Source organism: Drechmeria coniospora, chromosome 01 (assembly GCF_001625195.1).
Source record: "Drechmeria coniospora strain ARSEF 6962 chromosome 01, whole genome shotgun sequence".
Taxonomy (NCBI): domain Eukaryota; kingdom Fungi; phylum Ascomycota; class Sordariomycetes; order Hypocreales; family Ophiocordycipitaceae; genus Drechmeria; species Drechmeria coniospora.
In genome coordinates this window covers 6,859,105-6,880,929 of record NC_054389.1, presented here as the reverse complement: position 1 = coordinate 6,880,929, position 21,825 = coordinate 6,859,105, and the positions used below count along the sequence as shown (strand labels likewise).

The window sequence follows — 21,825 nt, the reverse complement described above, 5'->3', positions numbered from 1 at the left end:
CCGGCCGCGGATAGAGAGACCGGACCATGCAATATACGGGATGCCTTCGAGCGCACCTCTATCGACACATTGTGAAACTCCCAACAAAAATTCGACTCTAGCCTCCTCCGCCATCCCAAATCCGGCCGCCTTTTACTATCGGACGAGACTCCGCAACGAATGCAATGATCCTCTTCATCATATTTTTCTACTATTTCACCCCTCCATTCGCACTCCTGACTTGCACCTCATGAAGTCGACATGACGAGGGCAAGCAGGGCCATCCGGCAGTAGAGTCCGTAACGCATCTGTGCACGTTCATGTTAGCCAACTCTCCATCAAAGGCAATGCGTGCACGCTCACCTGTCGGAAATACGCCGCGCGCTGGTCAAAGTCGACTTCGTCCGCAACCTCCTCGTTCCGCGGCAGCGGGTGCATCACCACCATCGAGCTCTTGGCGTGCTTGAGCGCCGCATTGTCAACCCGATACGAGTCCTTGACGCGCTCGTACTTCTCCGCGCTCTCGAAGCGCTCCTTCTGGACGCGCGTGCAGTAGAGGACATCACTGCGAGCGATAATCTCGGACGTCAGCGTTTCCGACTCGCAGAGCAGCTGGCCGGCCGACACGAGCTGCTCCCTGACCGGCTCCGGCAGGCCAAGACCCTTGGGCGCGACGAGTTGCACCTTGACTTGGTAGTGGCGTAGCAGGTAGACGAGGGAGTGCACCGGTCGTCCGTGCAGGAGGTCACCAAGGAAGGTGATGGTCAAGCCCTGCACCGTGCCGAGCTCTTCGCGAATCGTGAAAAGGTCGAGGAACGCCTGCGTCGGGTGCTCCTGGCTGCCGTTGCCTCCGTTGATCACCGGCACGTCGCTGTACTTCTCGGCGATGTCCACCGACTTCTCGTCGGGGTGACGCAGGACGATGGCGTCGCCGTAGCAGGCTAGCGTCCGCAGTGTGTCCTGCAGCGACTCACCCTTCTGCACCGACGATTGCGATGTCGAGACGGCGACGGTGCGGCCGCCGAGCCGTTGCATGGCCGCGTCAAAGGACGCCGAGGTCCTCGTCGAGGGCTCGTAGAAGAGCGTGCACAGCACCTTGCCGCGGAGGAGGTTGAGGACACCCTCGCGCTGGACGCCGAGGCGCATCTCCTGCGCGACCGTGAAGAGCATGTGCAGGTCGGACCGCGTGTACTGCTTCACCGAGAGCACGTGCGACTTCCGGAAGATGGACGGCTGGGACAGGATCTGCAGGACCGACGGCTTGATCGACGACAGCGTCGACGGCGAAAGTTCGTCAGCTACGCAGCGCATCGGCGACCCAAGGCCCCCAACAGCGACGCTGGGGTTGCCGTCACGCGTCACCGGTCGCCTAGCGTCCGCGGCCGACTGTCCGATGGATGGCATCGGCTCCGGCGACTTGACCGATGGCATCAGCCCTGTCGTGGCGGGCTCCGACGTGATCTGGAAGTCTCGCTTCGATACATCAAGATAGACGTGACGGGCGATGGCCTCGATCAGCAGCTTGGCGTTCTTGACGTTCGTCACGAGCGGGATCTGGTAGTCGACAGCCATGCGACGCGTCATGTACCCCTTGCTCATGTAGTTCGCCGGCCGGCGATACTTGTTGTTGGAAGGCAGGTTGATGTACAGATCGATCGTGTTCTTGGCGAGGTGCTGGGTGAGGGAGAACTCCGAGTTCATGTCCTCGTCGCTGCCGAGAACCTCGAGGAACTGCACCTGCACGCCGTGCTCCTGCAGGAAGTCGGCGGTACCGGCCGTGGCAAACAGCTTGTAGCCGATCCTCTGCAGCTTCTGCACCGACGGCAGCATCTCGTTCTTGTCCTTGAATGAGCCGATCGAGAGCAGCACGTTCGCCTTGGGCACCTTGAAGCCTGTCGAGAGGAGGGCCTTGAGGTAGGCCTCGTACTTGTCGACGCCGAAGCAGGCGACCTCACCCGTCGACGCCATCTCGACGCCGAGCACGGGGTCGGCGCCCGAGAGGCGCGAGAAGCTGAACTGCGGCACCTTGACGCCGACGCAGTTCGGCGGCAGCGTTGTCGGCGGGTGCGCCTGGAAGGGCTGGTGCATGATCGCCTTGGTCGCCATCTCGATGAGGTCGACGCCCATGACCTTGGAGACGAAGGGGAAGGAGCGCGAGGCCCGCACGTTGCACTCGATCACCTTGATGTCGTTATCCTTGGCAATGAACTGAATGTTGAAGGGTCCCGTGACGTTGAGGGCGGCGCCAATCTTGCGCGTCGCCTCCTCGATCCGCTGGATCGTCGTCGCCTCGAGGTCCTGGGGAGGCAGGATCAACGTCGCATCGCCCGAGTGCACGCCGGCATTCTCCACGTGCTCCGATATGAAGTGTCCGACGACGACGCCATCCTTGGCGACGGCATCCATCTCAATCTCCTTGGCGTTCTCGATGTATTTGGAGATGACGACGGGGTGATCGCGCGAGACCTCGGCCGCCTGCGTCAGGTAGTTGACCAGGTCCTTCTCCGAGTAGACCGTGTTCATGGCCGCGCCCGAGAGAACGTACGACGGCCGGACAAGGACGGGGTAGCTGACGGTGTTGCAGAACTCGCGGGCCTCGTCGAAGCTCGTCAGCTCCTTCCACGTCGGCTGGTCAACCTCGATGAGGTCCAGCATGCGCGAGAACTTGTACCGGTTCTCCGCCATGTCGATCATCTCTGGCGAGGTGCCCAAGACCTTGACGCCGGCCCGGTGGAGGGGCAGGGCGATGTTATTGGGCGTCTGGCCGCCCATGGCGCCGAGCACGCCGCTGGCAGCCTCGAGCTGGTAGATGTCGAGCACCGTTTCGAGGTTGATGTTCTCAAAGTAGAGCTTGTCGGCCTCGTCGTAGTCGGTGCTGACCGTTTCCGGATTGTAGTTGACCATGATGGTCTTGAAGCCCGACTTCCGGAGCGTGCGGATGGCGCGGACGGAGCACCAGTCGAACTCGACCGAGGAGCCGATCCGGTAGACGCCGGAACCGAGGACCATGACGCCGTGATCGTTGAAGTCGACGTCGTGCTCGGACGCGTTGTACGTCAGGTAGAGGTAGTTCGTGAAGGCCGGGAACTCGGCGGCGACGGTGTCGATCTGCTTGACGAAGGGCTTGATGCCGGCCTCGAGCCTCATCCGGCGGACGGCGAGCTCGTTGGAGTCCCAGAAGTTGGCCAGCTGCCGATCGCAGAAGCCGAGGCGCTTGGCCTGCAGCATGATTTCGGGCGACCTGGCGATGTCCTTGGTCGTGTACCGCGACATGTCCTTGGCGAACTCGCTCAAGCTCGAGAGCTTGCGGAGGAACCACTTGTCAATCTTGGTCATTTCCCAGATCTTGTCGACCGAGTAGCCCTGGTGCATGGCGTTGGCGATGGCAAACAGGCGCTGGTCCGAGGGCGTCTGCAGCTCGTCGTCGATGCTCACGAGGGCCTCTGTCTCGCCGAAGCCGAGGTTGTGGAAGTCGATGGCGCGGATGGCCTTCTGGATGGCCTCCTCAAACGACCGGCCGATGCTCATGACCTCGCCGACGCTCTTCATCGACGAGCCAAGCTGGGTGGAGACGCGGGTGAACTTCTTGAGGTCCCAGCGGGGCATCTTGACGACGACGTAGTCGAGCGAGGGCTCGAAGCAGGCGCAGGTGACCTTGGTCACCGAGTTGGACACCTCCTTGAGCGGGATGCCGAGGCCGAGCTTGGCGGCGATGAAGGCCAGGGGGTAACCGGTGGCCTTGGAGGCGAGGGCCGACGATCGCGACAGGCGAGCGTTGACCTCGATGATGCAGTACTCCCTCGAGAAGGGGTTGAGGGCGTACTGGATGTTACACTCGCCGACGACGCCGAGGTGGCGGATGACGTTGACGGCCGTCGTCCGCAGCATGTTGTAGTCCTCGTCCGACAGGGTCTGGGAGGGCGCGACGACGATGGAATCGCCCGTGTGGATGCCGAGGGGATCGAAGTTCTCCATGTTGCAGACGGTGATGCAGTTGTCCTGGGCGTCCCGGACGACCTCGTACTCGATCTCCTTCCAGCCCTTCATGCTGCGCTCGATCAGGACCTGGGGGCTCGCGGCAAAAGCCTTCTTGCAGAGGTCCATGAGCTCGTCCTCGTTGTTGGCGAAGCCGCTGCCGAGGCCGCCGAGGGCGTAGGCGGCACGGACGATGACGGGGAAGCCGATGTCCTTGACGGCCTTCATGGCTTCGTCAACGTTGTTGGCCGAGGCCGACTTGGCGCACTTCTCGCCGATGGACTCCATGCTTCTCGCGAACAGCTCGCGGTCCTCGGTGGTGATGATGGTCTCAATCGGCGTGCCGAGAACCTTGACGCCGAGGCCCTCGAACTCATCCTTGAGCTCGATGCCGACCTGGAGGGCCGTCTGGCCACCGAAGGTGACGTAGATGGCATCGGGGCGCTCGTAGTGAATCACCTTGCGGACAAACTCGGCGTTGACGGGAAGGAAGTAGACCTTGTCGGCGAGGCCCTTGGAGGTCTGGATGGTGGCGATGTTGGGGTTGATGAGGACGGTGTAGAGGCCTTCCTCCTTGAGGGCCTTGATGGCCTGGCTACCGGAGTAGTCGAACTCGCCGGCCTGGCCGATGCTGAGACCGCCGGAGCCGAGGACGAGAACCTTCTTGACGGAGACGCGCGGGTGCAGCCGTTCGTTCTCCTCGACCGTGCCGCCGGGGAAGCTCACGGGCTGCCGGAGAAGGGCGGGCTCGGCGGCGCAGCGGGCGACGGTGTCGACGAAGACGTCGAAGAGGAACTCGGTGTCGCGAGGGCCGGGGGTGCTCTCCGGGTGAAACTGGACACTGAAGTAGGGCTTGTCGACGTGCATGATGCCCTCGTTGCTGCCGTCGTTGGCGTTGACGAAGAGCTCCTTCCAGCCGGCCGGTAGGGAGCTCGCGTCGACGGCGAACCCGTGGTTCTGCGACGTGATGTGGCACTTGCCCGTCACCATGCTCGTGCAGGGAATGTTGTGTCCACGGTTGCCGAACTTCATCTTGGTCGTCTGGGCGCCCGAGGCGCGGGCCAGCAGCTGGTGTCCGAGACAGATGCCGAAGACGGGCGTCTTGTTCTTCTCCATGGCGGCCCGGACGTTCTTGACGGTGACGGCGAGGACGGAGGGGTCGCCGGGTCCGTTGGAGATGAAGAGACCGTCGTACTGGTTGACGGCCTCGTCGGCGAGGTCATGATCCCAAGGGCAGACCATGACCTCGACACCGCGGCGGAGGAAGCACCTGAGCTGGTTGTACTTCATGCCGACGTCGACGCAGAGGACGCGGATGGGCCGGCCGGAGGGGTGCTTGCGGACGGCAACCGACGGCGGCGGCTTGAAGAGGCGAGGGGCCTTGATGGAGACTGCGCAGCGTGGTCAGCAGCCATCGGGGGACGAGGGAGGGCTCGCGCAAGGTCACGGAAAGGCTCACCCTGGGCCACGAGGTTCACCTCGTTCGGGTTCACCCAGTCGACGGGGGCGAAGCGTTCGAGAGAGGTGGCCGTCAGAGGGTCCGAGGCGGAAGCGTCGCCGTTGAGCAGAGCACGGGCCTCGAGCCTCATCTTGCCCAGCATGCTGCCCTTTTGGCGGATCTTCTTGGTCAGGCAGCGGGTGTCGACGCCGTACATGGCGGGGACGCCCTGCTCCTTCAGCCAGGTGCCGAGCGAGGAGGTGGCGAGGAAGTGGGAGTAGTCCTCGCCGCAGTAGGAGGCGGCGACGAGGCCGGCGACGTGGATCTGGGAGGACTCAAAGTGGGCGGGGAGGTCGCCGAGCAGCTCGTCCACAGCCTCGCGAGAGGGCACGCCGTAGTTGCCGACGAGGGGGAATGTGATGACGAGAATCTGACCGCGATAGGAGGGGTCCGTCAGAGATTCCGGATAGCCGACGAGGCCGGTCTGGAAGACGAGCTCTCCGGCGATGCTCTTGTCGGCGCCGAAGCTGTACCCCTGGTAGGCGGAGCCATCCTCGAGCTCGAGGCAGATGCGGCCCTCGTCGTGGGCGCTCGCCATGCGCGCCGTGGCGGGCTGCAGGGCCATGGTGGCCATCTCTATACCGCCAGCCGATCACCGGCCTGGCCTCTTCTAGGGGTCTGGGGTCGGGGGGGGGGGAGGCTGAGGCCTGAGGTCCGAGGTCCGAGGCGGGAAGGTCTCCGATCTCAGAGGGCAGGGGAGCGATTCGATTGGAGCGGGAAGCGATTCGGGGCGGATGTCGTGTAACGTAGAACTGCCGATGGCGGCAGGACGGCACGGTACAGCAAGTTGCGGTGCTGCAGAGTCGCCGATGGAGTCGCTGACGAGAAAAACCCTTCTCCGCACTTTCCTGGACGGGCCACAAAGCTTTACCTCGCAACCATCCGACGAGACGAGACGTTGCAATCAAGCGCCTGGCGAGCAGAGGGGTTGGATGAGGCTTTGGCACGGATCGGAAGCCGAGAAGGGTGATGGGAGGGAAGAGTGAAGTCCTACCACGTCCAGAAGCGGATCTCGACTTTTTTTTTTCTCTCATGCAGGCTTCGTCTTTACACGTCGGCTAATTCGTCGCGCGCCATGGGGCTTGGCTCGCGGCAGACGGCCTCGTCATTGGTCAATGGCCACTGGAGACGCGCCGCTCCAGGGTCTGGAGATGTTTTAACGGTTACGCTGGGCTGCCATGCGGGTGTACAGTACAGTACGTACGGAGTACAGAGCACTGCGCTTGCAGTGCAAGAGCACACCTACTCGTACTGTATGTACATGTACGTACAGCACGGAGTATGGTCACGTACAACTACAATAATTAAGCAGGTGCATGCACCCGTAAGATGTAAGTACCTAGTACTCAGTTCTGTGCTGAATACCAGCATTTTACAGTATGCATCTAAGTAAGTATAAGTAAGTACTTAAGTACTTACTGTAAGTACAGTAAGTAGAGCTGCGGACCACATGCACATTGCAGTATGGAGTAGAGTACATGTAAGTACTCCGTACAGAACACGGAATACAGTACTCCGTACGTACGTTGTATTAACTGTACTTGCAGGAACTCTGTGCGCATTCGTACCTGCACGTACTTTTCCTTACTCCGCAAGGATTGCCAATACTTACGGGACTTGCAACTACTTGTCGTTGTAGTAGTACTTGATGGTATGCAGAAAGTGGGTGTAAGTATATGTACATGTACAGTACACTTATATCTCTTACTGCAGTACTGTACTTACCAAGTAGGCGTTTTTCGAGCATCAGTACATGTACTCCGCACTTAAAGTACTCCGCACTTAAGTAGCATGAATTACTTTTATCATTTGTCACTGAATCCGACGTTTCTGTCTGATTCTGATTGCCGCTAGCTTCGTACGCCGGGACGATCGAGCCGTCCAATACCACTCTGGAGACCCATTTCCCAACGCACAGCGCGAGAAGAGGCAATCAAGTGCCGGTCCATGTACATGCACTTACGAACAGAATACTACGGCATTTGCACAAGTTAAGTGTACGTACATTCAACTCGTTGACGTAAGTATCTCGGTATAAATGCATTCGCCTGATGAGCATGCACATACGGGGGACTCCGTAACTACCCAATAGGAAGTGTACATGTACATGTACTGTAGTCCGTAAGTGCTCTGTACTTCGTGCTCCGTACAGTACTGTAGATGTGAATTAAGTACTCCGTAGGTAAGTACTAGGTAATTAATATTGAGTAGCCGTCACTCGGTATTACCAGTACCTTAGTACCTACTAACCTTAGTACGGAGTTGTACGTGCACTATTACTGGCAACTCCACTAGATAGGTACATACAACTACGCCTACTTGTACTCCGTACTTGCCAGGTGGTTGTCGCGTCGGCATGAACACGTCCGTCCGTCATAGTTCGACAGGGCAGATTCGGTGAGTTGCTGTGTGTGTGTCGCCGCAACCAAACCAACCCACAATCCCGGGGAAGAGGGAGAGGGGTTTCACCATAGCCTGTCCGCCCGAGACATTGTTTCCGAAGTGGACTGCCGATAATAGACGGGGGGTGGTGTAAAAAAAAATGGATAACTACTAACTGCATGGCAGAGATGGCACAGGGTGAGAAGGGGACTGGGACTGGATATGATGGAAATGCTGTAATATACTCCGATGCACACTCCACGGCGCGATGGCATTGCGCCGCGAAACATGCACCGTCGGCAGGTTAGCACAAACACTCACGGGGATGCATGCTGTCAATTAGTATGCAGCCATCAAGCGAAGTGGATGGTTTTTGAGGGTGGCATTCGATCTCATAACACTGCAACGACAACAGCCACTGACCAGAGAGTCACCGACGCGATTCCTTGTTCCATGGACCGAGCGCTGCCGCGGCCTACCCTAAGCACACTCGACCGCCTCCTCGAATTTTGGAGGATGATGAACCCCCGACTCACAATTATGATGATACATGCCTACGGTGCATCCACAGTCTAGCAATGACACGGGACGAAGCTGATGGCATTGATCATTGTACGTGTGCTTGCATCTGCTTGAGCATTCGTGACACTGTGGAGGGGGGGAGGCGCGCTTGCGGCACGATATTGACGGTGGCGTATGCGCAGATCCCCAAGAGGGTACCAGAACACTGCGTACCCCTGACGACACTCACCAAGTACAGTACAGGCACGGCACATGTACTAGGACTTGCGTGCATGCGCTCAAGGCACTTGTACTCTGTGGCAAGTGTTGTCACAAGCTCGTACTTGTACACCACAACTCGTACGAGTGAATGGCGCGTACATGTACTCCGTATTACTGCACCCACCGCGAGGCTCCCAGCCGTAGCAATTCCTGGTTTTCCAGTGATGTGATGCATCATTAAATCCTCGTCGGCCGCTCTTGGATGGCCCACTGCAAGGCGGGCGGCATGGCGGGAAAGACATTGATTGAGACTCCCGAGCCCAAGCCTCAGCCAAGAGCAGGTGGCTAGCGACCATGACGGCTGCTGCTCGCTGCCACGGCGCGGCAAGAAGAGGGAACCGGGGCGGACCACGTGGAGGGAGAGAAGGGAGGCGCAGAATGTGGTAATCGTGCCAGGATTCTTGTTCAGTCCTACCAGCTCGCGCCTGTACCTGTTTGCGCACACCCTCGTCCATAGGTACCTAGGTAGGTACAGATATATCTGCACACTTGTACACACGAGTTTGGCGAGTCTTGTACTCCGTACACCTACCACCTTATAAATGTACATGTGCCTTCTATGCTTTGCGTGCAGCAAGCAATGCAGCAAGTACTCGTGCACTTACACCCACTGTACATCCACTACCCGAAGCTAGCAACAGCCACGCTACAGGTTGGCAGTGGCCCGACTTCACTGCACCGCTAATGCGGAGTACTTGCATTTGGAGAATCATTCCGTATCATGTGCATGTATTTACTGTTGCAGCACTGTGCGGTATGTACTGGCACCGGCATGTACTGGCACTTCTATGCATGTACGGAGTACGTGAGATGTGTAAATTTCGAGTTCTCGAGCCCAACTGCTGCTACTTGCACGGAATACGCATGTACTTGACTCCATACCTCTGTCTACAAATATTACATGCCTTCCGTACGGAGTACATGCATGAGTGCTAGTAGGTAGCTACCAGCCTCGGCCGATGCATGCATGGACTTGCCTAGGTAGGTAGTCGGCAGGGCTTTGTCGGATTACACATACTGTACTCCGTACGGCTCGCACATGTACGTGTATGCGAACGGATTGTGTGGGTGCTCGAGGGTACGCATCTACTAATAACAGCAGACACATGTAGTTGTATGTACTGCGTTTGCTATGCACCTACTACCATGGGTGCCGGCAAGGCGCAAGTGGCCTGCCACCCTCGACGCGTGGAGGCAGCCTATCCCCCATCGGCTTCATGGCTTGCCATGGCGCGGGCGACTCGCTGATGTTTCTCATGCGAGCACAAGTACCCTGTGCTTCAAGGTATCTAGGTGGCAGCGCGCTGCATCCCGCCCGTCCCGCACCAAGACCTGCACCTGTACCTGCGACTGCGCCGCCTGCGTTGGAGTTGGTCGGTGCCCGCTGATGCTCGGAAACTCGGTATCAGCACTGCCATGTAATCTCTTGTCTCGTCTTCCCAGGTCCCCGCCGTGTGGGTTCGGACCGGCCCATGCAACGACACACCGCACTCACGCTCGTCGCACTTTATCCTCAATCCGTACCCGTCATGGCGGTACGGACGACGAGCGACATGCCGAGCACGGCGAACGCCCCTGTGGACTTGTACCGATACCACGATACATGCTTCCACGCACACCTCCGTACGTGCACTGCATGGTGCGGGTCACATAATGCTCCATACATCAGCGCATACATGAGCGCTGCATTTTCTCAAAACGTACGCGTGCCGGTAATGGTATTACGTGTCGGCATGGTACCTTCACTGGCAGGGACCTCCGGCCCTTGGGGTTTGGAGGGATGCATGGCGGCGAGCTTAACACGGAGATGGCGTCTGCTTCGTCCAGCTAGTTTGGCGCCCAAGGAGGAAGCGCCCCTGCGAGTACATCGTGTCCGCGGACTACGACAAGTAATAAGTACGAGCCACACGGAGAACTCTCTTCCTAAACCAGACCTTGATCTATCGCTTGCACTCTGGCTCGTTCCAAGCGGGCTGCGGCAGCTCATCCACTGAGTCGAGCAGAACAGACAGACGGGCGACGAACAGCCGACGCCGGACGAGCGCAACGTGTGAATGTCAACGGCGAGACGAATCGACGAAGAAGCGAGAAGCACCGTCCTACGCACAATACGCAAACACACGCACGCACGCACGCACACACACACACATACACATACTCAAACTGGCCAGCCAAAGGAGCTAAAGGAGCCGAAGGAGCTGAAACGAACGAAGCCTGTAATTACCTGCGAAGAAGAAGCCGGCATTATTACTGTACTGCCCAGACCTAGCTAGGTAGGTACTGTAGGGACGCTTGAATGCCTCGTTCCTGCCTTTCCCTTCCCCTCTCATCCCATGCATCCATCGAAGCTTCCGTTCCAATGTCCAATCTCCCATTTGCCACCCACCATGGTTGCACTGCACTGCCTGTGGCCACGAGGCATCCGCTTCGGCATGTTTTCGGACTCCTCGCCTTCACACGCGGCGGGAATATGTGAAGCTGTGAACCATTCCCTCGGGTCCGTGCCTCTGCTTCGGTACCTCTGCGTCACCCCTGGATCGCTCACGGCTGGGTTGGGATGGGCAAACGGCGCGTGCCTCTCAAGTTCTGCGAGGCGCCTCCTTAACATCGTCACATCGTGCACGCATACCCGCAACAGTGCACCTACATCGAGTACACAGAGCACACAGGGCACACAGAGCACACAGAACACACAGAGCACACAGAGCACGCAGAGCACACAGAGCACACCGAGCACACAGAGCACGCAGAGCACACCGAGCACACAGGGCACGCAGGGCACACAGAGCACACAGAGCACAAGGCGTACGCAAAATTGCCTACAAACTTACCCCTTCCTCCGGCCGACAAAATATTCCGACTGGTCACCGGCCCCCCGTCTTCTTCCTCCTCGTGCCCGTGTCATGCCCGTGTCCGTATTGGCGGTCGCGAGCAGCTGCCGTGCGACCATGGCCGACTTGTCAGCCCACCGGCCACGGCCGTTCGAGGCAGGCAGGCACTCTGCGAACCTCGACCGGGCCTCGCCATCCTCCTTCAACACACCACGCTTCTCCTCACCGCTAGACTCGGCAAATTTCCCGCGACTACATGGCCTGTATCACGAGAGCCTCGTTTGCCTCGTGGCGTCATCGTCCCTGTTTCGTGTGACGCCGTCACGGCCCAAGGCCTCTCCCAGCTTCCGAGCCCAAGCCCGAGCCGACAGTGCATCCATCGCAGGCCTGTCCTTCTCCTTGCCTTGGATTCCATGTTTCGCTCGACTGCATCGATGCTGACCGGATCGACTCCCTAGACCTCGCGCGCCTTTGTCGCCGACGTGCTCCGTCCATCCTACGCCGCCATGGGCAAGTTCAAGGTTCCCGCGTGGCTCCATGCGCCCGCTTCGGCCTCCAGCTCGGACAAAGAGGCCGGCAAGCAGAATCGGCGTTCCTTCTCCGGCTTCGCCCACCGCCGATCCAGATGTGAAACCGGACGACCGGTCCTGGAAGAGTCCCGAGGGACCGACTCGTCTCGCCTCGTCGTCCTGGCGAGGAAGATAGCTGCCGAGACGGAGAACCTCGACAGGTACCTCGGCAACAATAGCCTGCCCCAGCCCGGCTTCGGCATCGACGCGCCCGACGATTTCCCTCCCCTCCCGGGCCATGTCCAGCGAAGCAGACAAGAGATCATCTGTGCCACGAGGGAGCTCGAGAGCTTGGTGCGAGGTCCGAGGGAGACGGTGAGATGGGGCGTCTGGAGCGTACGTCAACGACGTTGACCCTCACTTGCCGCGCCGGTTGACCGGGCCGACATGATCAAAAACTGACGCGCCATGACGGCAGTACCTCGATACCCTGAGCCTACAGCTCATCAACAGCTACGGAATCGGTGACCCCCCCGCCCCGCACGGCGTCGGTCCGCACGGGCGGCTAACGACGCAGCAGCCAATCTCGTTCCCCTCGACGCCCCCATCTCCCTCGTCGAGCTGCAAACCAAGACGTCCCTCGACCCCATTAACCTGGCCCGTGTTCTCCGTCATGCAATGACCAACCGCGTCTTCCACGAGCCCTCTCCCGGCGTCATCGCCCACACGGCCGCCTCGCGCCTCCTCGCCCGAGACTCGGCCCTTCAGGACTGGGTCGGCTTCAACTCGGAGGACATCTTTCCCGCCGCCGGCAAGGTGCTCACGGCGCTGCAGAAGCACCCCGAGGCCACGTCCCTTACGACGACGGGCTTCAATTTGGCGTTTGGCACCGAGGAGCCTATGTTTGTGACGTTTGGAAAGGAGCCCATCCGCGCGAGGCGAATGGGCGGCGCCATGGCGAGCCTCACCGGCGGCGAGGGCTATGAGGTGAAGCATCTGGTCGACAATTACGACCTCGCCGACGTGGATGCCGCTCAAGGAACCCTGGTCGACATCGGGGGCAGCCATGGCTTCGTCTGCGTCGACCTCGCCCGGAGGTGGAAGCGGATGAGCTTTGTCGTGCAGGATCTCCCCAAGACGGTGGAAAGTGCACCGGAGCCCATCTGTGACGACGAATCCGTCTCGAACAGGATTCGGTTCCAGGCTCACGATTTCTTTACCGAACAACCGGTCAAAGACGCCGACGGTACGCCCCCATGTCCACCCGTTCCCGTCCGTCACAATTGCAAAAACGAACGCCCAACGCTCAGGCTCACGCCCATGCTAACGCATCAAAGTCTACTTCTTCCGTTGGATTATTCACAACTACTCGACGCCCTACGCCGTCAAGCTCCTCAAGAACCTCGTTCCGGCGCTGAAGCCCGGCGCACGCGTCGTCATCAACGATCACTGCCTTCGGAAACCCGGTTCGGAGGAACCCTGGGATGAGCGGCTGATACGCAGCATGGATTTGGTGATGTTGACGCTGCTCAACGCGCAGGAACGCGAAGAGCACGAGTTTCGTGCGCTTTTCGCAGCCGCGGACGACCGCTTTGTCTTCAAGGTAGGCTGATGGGATTCCCGGCTATAATGATGCGAGCCTGCTGACGGGGGCGCGATAGGGAGTCACGAGGACCGAGGATTCGAGGATGAGTGTCGTCGAAGCTGTTTGGGAGCCGAGTGAGGTCAACGGTGCATTGATCGAGAATGGGCACGCGGTGGCCTCGAGCGAGAAAGAGAATACGAGCAAGTGATGGTGGATGGGAGTGGATGGGTCATTTCTTTTCACTATGTAGTCGTTACAGCTATCCCATGACACAAACGCACAGCATTTACACAGGTTTGAACTTCAAGCCCGCGGGCCCTGGTTCGTGCATGGCCCGTCCACATAGAACCCGAGACGATACATCGACGCAAGGACAAACCAATCTATAGTAGAATAAGCGACTCACCTTCAATCAACAACGATAAGCGTAATTGGTTTAGTGGTAAAATTCTCCGTTGCCATCCGTGTAACGTCGGGGAGCCCTGGGTTCGATTCCCAGATTACGCAGTTGTTTTTTTTGCCTCCGCCGTATGCTGAATACTTTTTTTGGCCTCACTGAGGTGCATTGTCTGAGTGTATACTCTGTAATTATCAATACATCCTTCTCATTTACTGTTTGTTGGCGCTGGTTCAGGGTTGAGAAGAACGCAGTGCGTATCACGTTCATCCTTCGCGCACCATGGCCAAGCATAATAATGAAGTAGTATCGATGAGTAGGTATAATGAGAAGGCATGTATGTAAATATATACTGCACTGAAACGAGTCAGGAAATGCCACCCCGAACCTTAGCCAGCACCTGGTCACATTGTTCATTCAACTCCAATCTTGAGTCTATTTACTCTCTATTGGCACCGTACCCTCCCTTCTCCGCAATCGTCTTGGAAAGCTCGGCAATAGTGTCGTCGCTCAGCACCTCAAAGACAGACAGCTGCACGCCAAAGCGGCCAATAACAAAATTGCGAACGCCGACCGCTACGAGCGAGTCAACCCCATAGGCGTTCGGGGGTTTGCTCGCATCAAGTTCCTCGGGCAGCATGTTCATGGCCTTGGCAAGCATGCTTAACAGCCCCGTCTGCACAATCTCAGCCGCAGCCGCGGTGCTCGTGCAGCACGCCAGCGTTGTCTTGAAGTCGGTGCCCGGCACCGCACCGTTGGTGGAAGACAGGTCTGGCGGCGGCATGTCGACGAGGTTGAGGTATGCGTACAGGGCCGTTCGTGACCAGTACGGATCCGCCGGCTGGTTCTGGCGAATGATGCCGCCGGTTCCGACACCCAGAACGACTTGTGCCGGCGTCGCGTTGCCTGGAGTCGTCTCGCCCGTGATGGCGTGCTTCACGACCGTCAGGAAGTCACGGTGGCGTATGCCGTAGAAGCCGCTTGCCCGGAGCCGATCGAGCATCTCTTGATTCTCGGCCAGCATGCCCGCGCCAAGCACGGGGCCCAGATCGATGGCCACGGCGCGCTTGCCACACAGGCGGAGATGGCGTGCCAGTGCATCCTCGAAACAGTTTCCCGCGGCGTAGTTTGCTTGGCCCCTGCTGCCTATGACACCCGCCGAGCTTGCGAGGAAGACGAAGAAGGGATCTTGACCAACGGCTTCCACCGCTTTTGTGAGGTTCCAAGAGCCCACAGTCTTGGGTTGGATGGCCCTGGTCCAGTTCGAGTATGTCATATTGTCGAAAACGGCATCGTTGATGACAGCGGCGCACTGGAAGACGCCTCGGATGGGGGGCATCTTGACGCTTACATCGTCTTTGATGATGCGCCGAAGAGCCTGCTTGTTGCAGAGGTCCACCTTGTACACTCGTGCATTGATACCTCTGGTTTGTAGGCTGGAGATGAAATTCAGGGATTCCGTCGTTGAGGCTCCTGAGCGAGATATGTATGCGATATGACGCGCCCCGTTGCTGACGAGCAGCTCTGATATGCTTCGACCGAGACCGCCAAGTCCACCAGCAAAAATATATGTCCCTTCGCAGTCAATGGAATCACCAAGGGTTTTGGTTGAATTCTGGCAGACAACAGGAACCACGGTGCTGGGATCCGCATCAGCCGTCAGATTCGAGTAGCCGATGTAAGGCGACATTTGGATCTGGTCAAGTGCATCCTCAAGCTTGTCGATAGGAAAGCTGCAGCTCGTTGGACAGTTCAGCACCGTCGAAAACTGAGGGCTGTCAATATGCCGAGTGGCGAGATTGAAGAGCTCAACGACAAACGCTTCATCCTCTCGCATGAGTTCGCAGAGGTCAAAGTTGACCACCATGACAGTCCCCTCCACAGGTGGCAGCGCCATAGGCGATGGCGATTTGCTGGCAAACTGAACAAAAACACCGCCTGGTAACAATCAGAATTATATCTTCTTAATCTGGAGAAGACTTACATTTGCGGACGCATTGGACATTGGCTTCGATGTGCTCCCGAGTTGGGTTGTAAATCATATCGAAACCCTCCCCCCCTGTGGCAACACGCGCCGCCGCGATGAAGGCGTCTGATTTTGCGTCAACTATGCGATCCTCGGTGAGTCCAAAGTCGAGGAGAATATTTCGTTGCCTGTCAGATTCTGGTCCCAGGCATGTCGCAAACACATCAGCTCCTACCGACCTCGCCATCTGGACAGCAGCCAGTCCGTAGGCACTGGCGCCAGCATGGATCAAAACCTTGCGGTTTGGCCCGGCCCTACCAAGGTAGACGATGGCATAGAATGCACTGACGTAGAAGCTAGGGGCTACTCCCGTGCGACGCTTTGTTGTGAATCTTGCATTGGCCCGCACGGCGCTTTGGACGGTCCCGCTAGAAACGAGTGCCATGACCTCGTCATCGGGCTTGATAGCTCTGACGTTGCTTCCAACACGCTTGACGCGGCCTTTCACGTCCATTCCAATTGTGAATTCTGTAGTGCAGCCCATGGCAGTCTCGAGATCCCAATAAGTCAGCGGAACTTCCCCAAAGGCGATCTCAACCTCATCGGCACCAATGTCTCGTTCGGGAAGTTCGGTATAGTACCATGAACCCTCCGCAATTCCTGGCCTGGAAAGACAAAGGTTACGTCTGGGCTTTCCTATATCGTGGAGGAAAGGCTTTCGGACGAAAGTTTGGTGGAAGTCCTCTTCCTCGATAAGCCTGTTCAAGGGTGCAACAGGCCTTAGACGGGGAATGTACAGTTTGCCATTCTCCAAGGCATACTCCATCTCTCGCGGTTCAGATACCAAATTTGTATGGAACGACTTCTCGAGCACGGAAAAGACAGTCTCAGATATTGAACTGGTTAGGGGTTCATGACCGAGACCCAAGTCAAAAGTGATGATTGTCTTCAGGGGGTCTTCAGACATAAGCGTCCGAGCAAGTGCGATAATGGGCGCGCCCTTGGGGTTGAAGGGCCTCATGTTTGCAGCGCGAGTGACCCAGAAAATCCCTTTGGCCGTCTTCTGAACTTTGTGAAAGATGGCAAAATCAGTCTCAGACCAGTGAAATACAGAACTTCCTTTGGCAGCTGTTGAAGCAAAGTCAAGCAGAGATATAACAACTTTCCCCGACAATGTTGTCGACTCATTAAGAACTTTGTGGCTGAAAACTGTGCTGATTTTCTGGCCATGATAGCGCTTCTGCATTTGTCGATGCATCCCATACGCAAAGCTAGCAACCTCTAAGGAAAAGTCTTGGGGCAACAGGAGAACAATCGGTGGAAGAGGCTCGCCAGTGGTCACATGCTGCTTCCTGAATACTGTCGGAGGTAGACAGGAATTCTGGAATTGATCTGCCATGAAGCCTTCAGACTTGGATAGAGTTTCCTTTGCCTGAGCATCGTCGTCGGCGTTTTGCTGCAAGAGAACGCCACCGTACTTGAGATGCTTCAGCAAGCTGTCTGCTTCTACTCCAGCGTTTGAGAAAACCACGATGAAATGATACTCTGCAGAGAGCTGGGACCAGTCCTGCTTCACCTCGACAAAAGGCTCCAAGCATGTGCCTTTGACCTTGGACAGGGCAGCTGTGCCGATATCCGATGAGCACTCAACCAAAGTGTATCTTGAAAGTCGTGGTGTCTCGCCTTGCATCGGCGCCATGCGATCCAGATTGGACAGTGTCACGGATAATCCACCCCCAACTTGCAGCACGGACAAAGCGGGATACTTGTGAGAGAGCAGCGCATGATACTGATCGAAGGAACTGGGGGTGGTAGAAAATTGTGCGTCTTCGTTCCAGACGATCTCAGTGCACAGATTGCGATGGTTTGGGAGGAAGCCGCCCTCCGCAGGAGATGGAGCGGACAGGCCAGCAAGGTGAAGTCCCTCAACGATCACTCGAGCGTCGTTACTTTTACAGCCCTTCATGGCAATGCTTGCAACCGCGTCTCTGATCCCTGTGTGCTTAGCTGTAGCGTGGCCTCTGAAACCGACTGATTCGTAGGCATTTGCAGATACGAATATGCTCTTTATGGATATGGGCACCATCGGTGATGGGTCTATGACGAACAGAGTCTGGAACATTGAGTCCAGAGTTGCTGGGTGTATCAGGTGCGGATACTCGAAACCGACCGGCATTTTGTCATGAGTGTCGGGAACGTGAACCATGCTGGTGCAAAAGTTGACACCCTTTTTGATCATGCCCATATTCTGGAAGAGCGGGCCATAGTTCATGCCGACTGTGTCAAGGGACTCATAGAGCTGGCGAGCGTCAAGGTACTCGCCCATGCTCGCCTTGGATTCGTAACCCTCATCGTGCGATTGAAACAATGAGAACCACTTGACGGACCTGGTCCGGAAGTGCAGAGTACCGGTTGCGTTACGCTCCCAGTCATGATCAAGCTGTTTCGAGTAGATTGCAAACTCGTGACGGTCTGGGCTGGAGATGTCATTGGCGCCCCCCCGGAGCGTCTTGATGTTGAGGGCTATCTCGAGGCCGTGGGACGTGTTGGGGATAATCATTGCCCTTTCAATTTGCATGTTGCTGATTTCGTATCCCAAGAGGTCTTTCATGTCCCTTCTCATCTGTTGTGCGCCCTCGAGGACCATGGAAACCATACCAGCGGCAGGATAGACGATTGTCTTCTGCACTTGGTGATCCTGGACCCAGGGAACCTCGGACACACGCAGAAAGCCTCGCCACCTAGGCTCCAAGGGCACAGAATCCGCCGTAGGTGCTCCGATGAGATCCCGTCGGCCAAATTCTCGAAATCTGTTTGCGAGACTCAGGTGAGACTCGTGCCAGTATGACTTGGTGTGGTTCCAAGGATATGACGGTAGATCCACGAGACTCTTTGGTTCCGGGCTGGACGATGCCCGAGGAGCAATTTTAGCCATGTCTATTGGGCATCCCCGAGACCACAGCTCACCAACAACTTTCAGGAAGGATACGACGCCACGACTCTTCGGGTCAAGAATGGAGTGGTATACAGGTTGCGAGCTGTCCCCTGGTTGAGTCGCTAGAATGTCCAACGTTGGCGAACGAAGAGCCCCACGGGGACTAAGCTCGATGAGAATATCCGGTCGCTTATCCGCAGTGAGGTTTATCATGGCTTGGACAGCAGCCACGTATTGCACCGGAGACACCATGTTTGTGGCCCAATAGGCAGCGTTTAGCTCGACACCTTTGATGACGTTGCCAGTGACGGTGGAAAACATGCTTATGTTCTTTGAACATGTTCGAGCATCGATGTGCGAGAGGACGCTCCCGTATTCGGACTCCATCGGTTTCATGTGCGACGAATGGTACGGCACAGTGACATTGAGGGTTCTGCAAAAGATCTGTTTGTTACGCAGTTCGTTTTCGACAACTCGGATCCTCTCCTTGTCGCCGGATAAAGTGACGGACCTCGGACTGTTGATGCAAGCAATCTCGACTGGCTGGTTGGCAGATTGGAGGTACATCTTCGCGTCAGTTTCTGATAAACCAACAACCAACATGCCACCCTGAAAATAGGGGTCCCTCAGGGCGATGCTGGCGGCAGCCACGCCACGAAAATACGCAACCTCCCAGGCCGTCTGTCTCGTTAATGAACCTGCGGCATAAGCAGCAGCAATCTCTCCCGATGAATGGCCGATGACATGTCTGGGGGAGATGCCAAGCGAGCGAAGTAGATCTACCAGGGCCACCTGAATTGCCGTTGTAGCCGGCTGTGAAATTTGCGGCTGCATGAGCAAAGAATCACCCTCATTCCTGGAGAGCTCCTCAGCCAGGCTAAATGGAGACTTTAGAACAATTGACATGTAGGAGCTCGCCTCTTCCATGGTGGTGCGGAAATTTTCGAAGCACATCAGATCTTTGCCCATTTGTGCCCATTGTGCCCCCTGACCGCAGAAGAGAAAGCCGAGTCGCGGCTGCTTCTCTCGCGACGACCGTATGATGGACGTCTGGTCTAGGTCTTGAACTTGCGATGCGAAGTCAGCCAGCGAGCTGGCCACCACAAAGCCTTTCCACTCGAGGCTGGATCGTCTGCAGTTGAGGGTGTAGGCATAGTCTTGCAGGTACGCTTGCGAGCAGTCTTTCTTAGCTTCAAGAAACCCGAGGTGACTGTTCATGATTCGGAGGATGCCACTCTTCTCGTGGGACGAGTAGCAGAAGAGATGTGATCCCGACCCGTTCAGGGGTTCTCCATCCACCGAGCTCGACTCGAGCAAGGTGGCAACCGAATCTAACGAGTTGTGGTTGCCACTAAGACCAAGGCAAGACAGATAGTCAGGCACCTCATCCATGATGACGTGGGCATTGGTGCCTCCGAAGCCAAAGCAGTTGACGCTAACACGGCGTCTGCCGTCCAGGGGCCAGTCCATGACTTCTGTCGGGACCTGGACAGAATGAGAAATGAATGACCAACTTCGAGAGGGCGCTCACAGCCTACCTTGATTTTCCAGTTCTCAAAGTCTATGTCGGGGTTGCCTTTTTCAAAGTTGATATTGGGCGGGATCTTACCGTGCTCCAAGACCAGTACCGCCTTGATCATACCGGCAATCCCAGCTGCCCCCTCTAGATGGCCGATATTGGGTTTGACTGATCCTACGACGATGGGGTTCACGGTCAAGTGGCCGGAACCAAGCGTCTCAGAGATGGCTTTCAGCTCTCTCCAATCTCCAGCCTGCGTTCCGGTCCCGTGGCATTCGACATAGGCCGTCTGGCTGTAGTCCAGACCGGCCGATGTGTACACAGAACGTATGTTGGACACTTGAGCTTCCTTGCTTGGGAGAGTGATGCCTACATGAGTCAGAATGGGGGCTTTCATGAAAGCGCCTATATCTCTTACCAGGAGTTCGGCCGTCCTGGTTGACGGCGCTGCCCCTGATTATGGCGCGGATAGTGTCCTTGTCACGCAGAGCATCGGCAAGTCGCTTCATCACGACAACGCCGATACCCTCTCCCCTGCCGTACCCATTGGCACGCGAATCAAAGGTGAAGCACTTGCCGTCAGGGCTCAGGAAGTTGAGCGCCGTCATGGGCATGATGGTGTTGGGGGTGAGGATCATGCCAGAACCCGCTGCGATGGCGAGCGACGACTCCCCACTCCGCAGGCTCTGGGCTGCCAGATGAACCGATACGAGACTGCCGCTGCAGCCGGTGTCGATGGTCATGCTGGGACCGTGAAAGTTGAAAAAGTGTGAGATGCGGTTTGCCATGATGGCTATGCCGTTGCCCGTGGCCGCATACCGAGGCTGCCAGTCTGGATCTCGAAGACATATTTGCTCATAGTCTTGGGTCTTGTCAACAAAGGAACAGGGAAACGAGAACAGAGTAGTCACCTTTAACAAATGATCCGACATAGACAGAAGTATTGCTGCCGTCCAAATCCTCCTTGCGGAGGCCGGCTGGGGTTGAGTTAGAGTCTGCTCCCAAACGCCTGTGTACCAGGGCATCGTACCATTTTCGAGAGCTTCATAGCAAACCTCCAGCAGCATCCTCTGCTGTGGGTCAATTGCTTTTGCATCTTCGGCAGCAATGGAGAAAAACTGCCACTAGATCAGGTCGATGCAGAGGATGAAGAAGGTGGACCTTGTACACGTACCGGTGCGTCAAATGCGGCTACGTCCCCTTTGAGGAAGTGAGCGCCGCGAAAGGATATCTATTCTCACGTCAGAAACCTGCCAAGTGTCACAGAACAAGGGAAAAGAAGGACTCAAACTAACGCTGCCTTGGCGATCACCGCTGGGATGAAAGTAGCCATCAATGTTGAGACGGTCCTTGGGGAACTCAGACCATTGAGACTCGCCGCGCTCGAGAACTTTCCACAGATCCTCCGGAGACGTTGCATCACCAGGGAAGCGGAGGCCAAGTCCAACAACTGCGACTTCATCCAT

At 57.2% G+C, this 21,825-nt stretch overlaps 3 protein-coding genes and 1 non-coding gene across 4 annotated transcripts; 2 read left to right on the top strand and 2 right to left on the bottom strand.

Annotated features, from left to right (window-relative positions):
- Positions 1-227: 227 nt before the first annotated feature.
- DCS_01789 (aspartate carbamoyltransferase catalytic subunit) lies at positions 228-6,017 on the bottom strand (the record flags this gene model as incomplete). The annotated part of the gene is made up of 3 exons (XM_040799120.1): positions 228-287; positions 343-5,345; positions 5,414-6,017. 3 exons carry the CDS (start codon positions 6,015-6,017, stop codon positions 228-230), a joined length of 5,667 nt encoding a protein of 1,888 aa, XP_040660003.1.
- Positions 6,018-11,565: 5,548 nt separating this feature from the next.
- DCS_01788 (O-methyltransferase) lies at positions 11,566-13,750 on the top strand (the record flags this gene model as incomplete). The annotated part of the gene is made up of 6 exons (XM_040799119.1): positions 11,566-11,760; positions 11,907-12,353; positions 12,436-12,481; positions 12,538-13,203; positions 13,295-13,560; positions 13,619-13,750. The coding sequence occupies 6 exons, from the start codon at positions 11,566-11,568 to the stop codon at positions 13,748-13,750; spliced, it is 1,752 nt and encodes a 583-aa protein (XP_040660002.1).
- Positions 13,751-13,967: 217 nt separating this feature from the next.
- DCS_t29 lies at positions 13,968-14,049 on the top strand. Its single transcript has one exon. It is a non-coding gene; the product is annotated as a tRNA-Gly (tRNA).
- Positions 14,050-14,378: 329 nt separating this feature from the next.
- DCS_01787 (polyketide synthase) lies at positions 14,379-21,825 on the bottom strand (the record flags this gene model as incomplete). Its single annotated transcript, XM_040799118.1, has 8 exons — positions 14,379-15,877; positions 15,924-20,325; positions 20,379-20,728; positions 20,778-21,221; positions 21,271-21,336; positions 21,390-21,483; positions 21,534-21,590; positions 21,655-21,825. The coding sequence occupies 8 exons, from the start codon at positions 21,823-21,825 to the stop codon at positions 14,379-14,381; spliced, it is 7,083 nt and encodes a 2,360-aa protein (XP_040660001.1).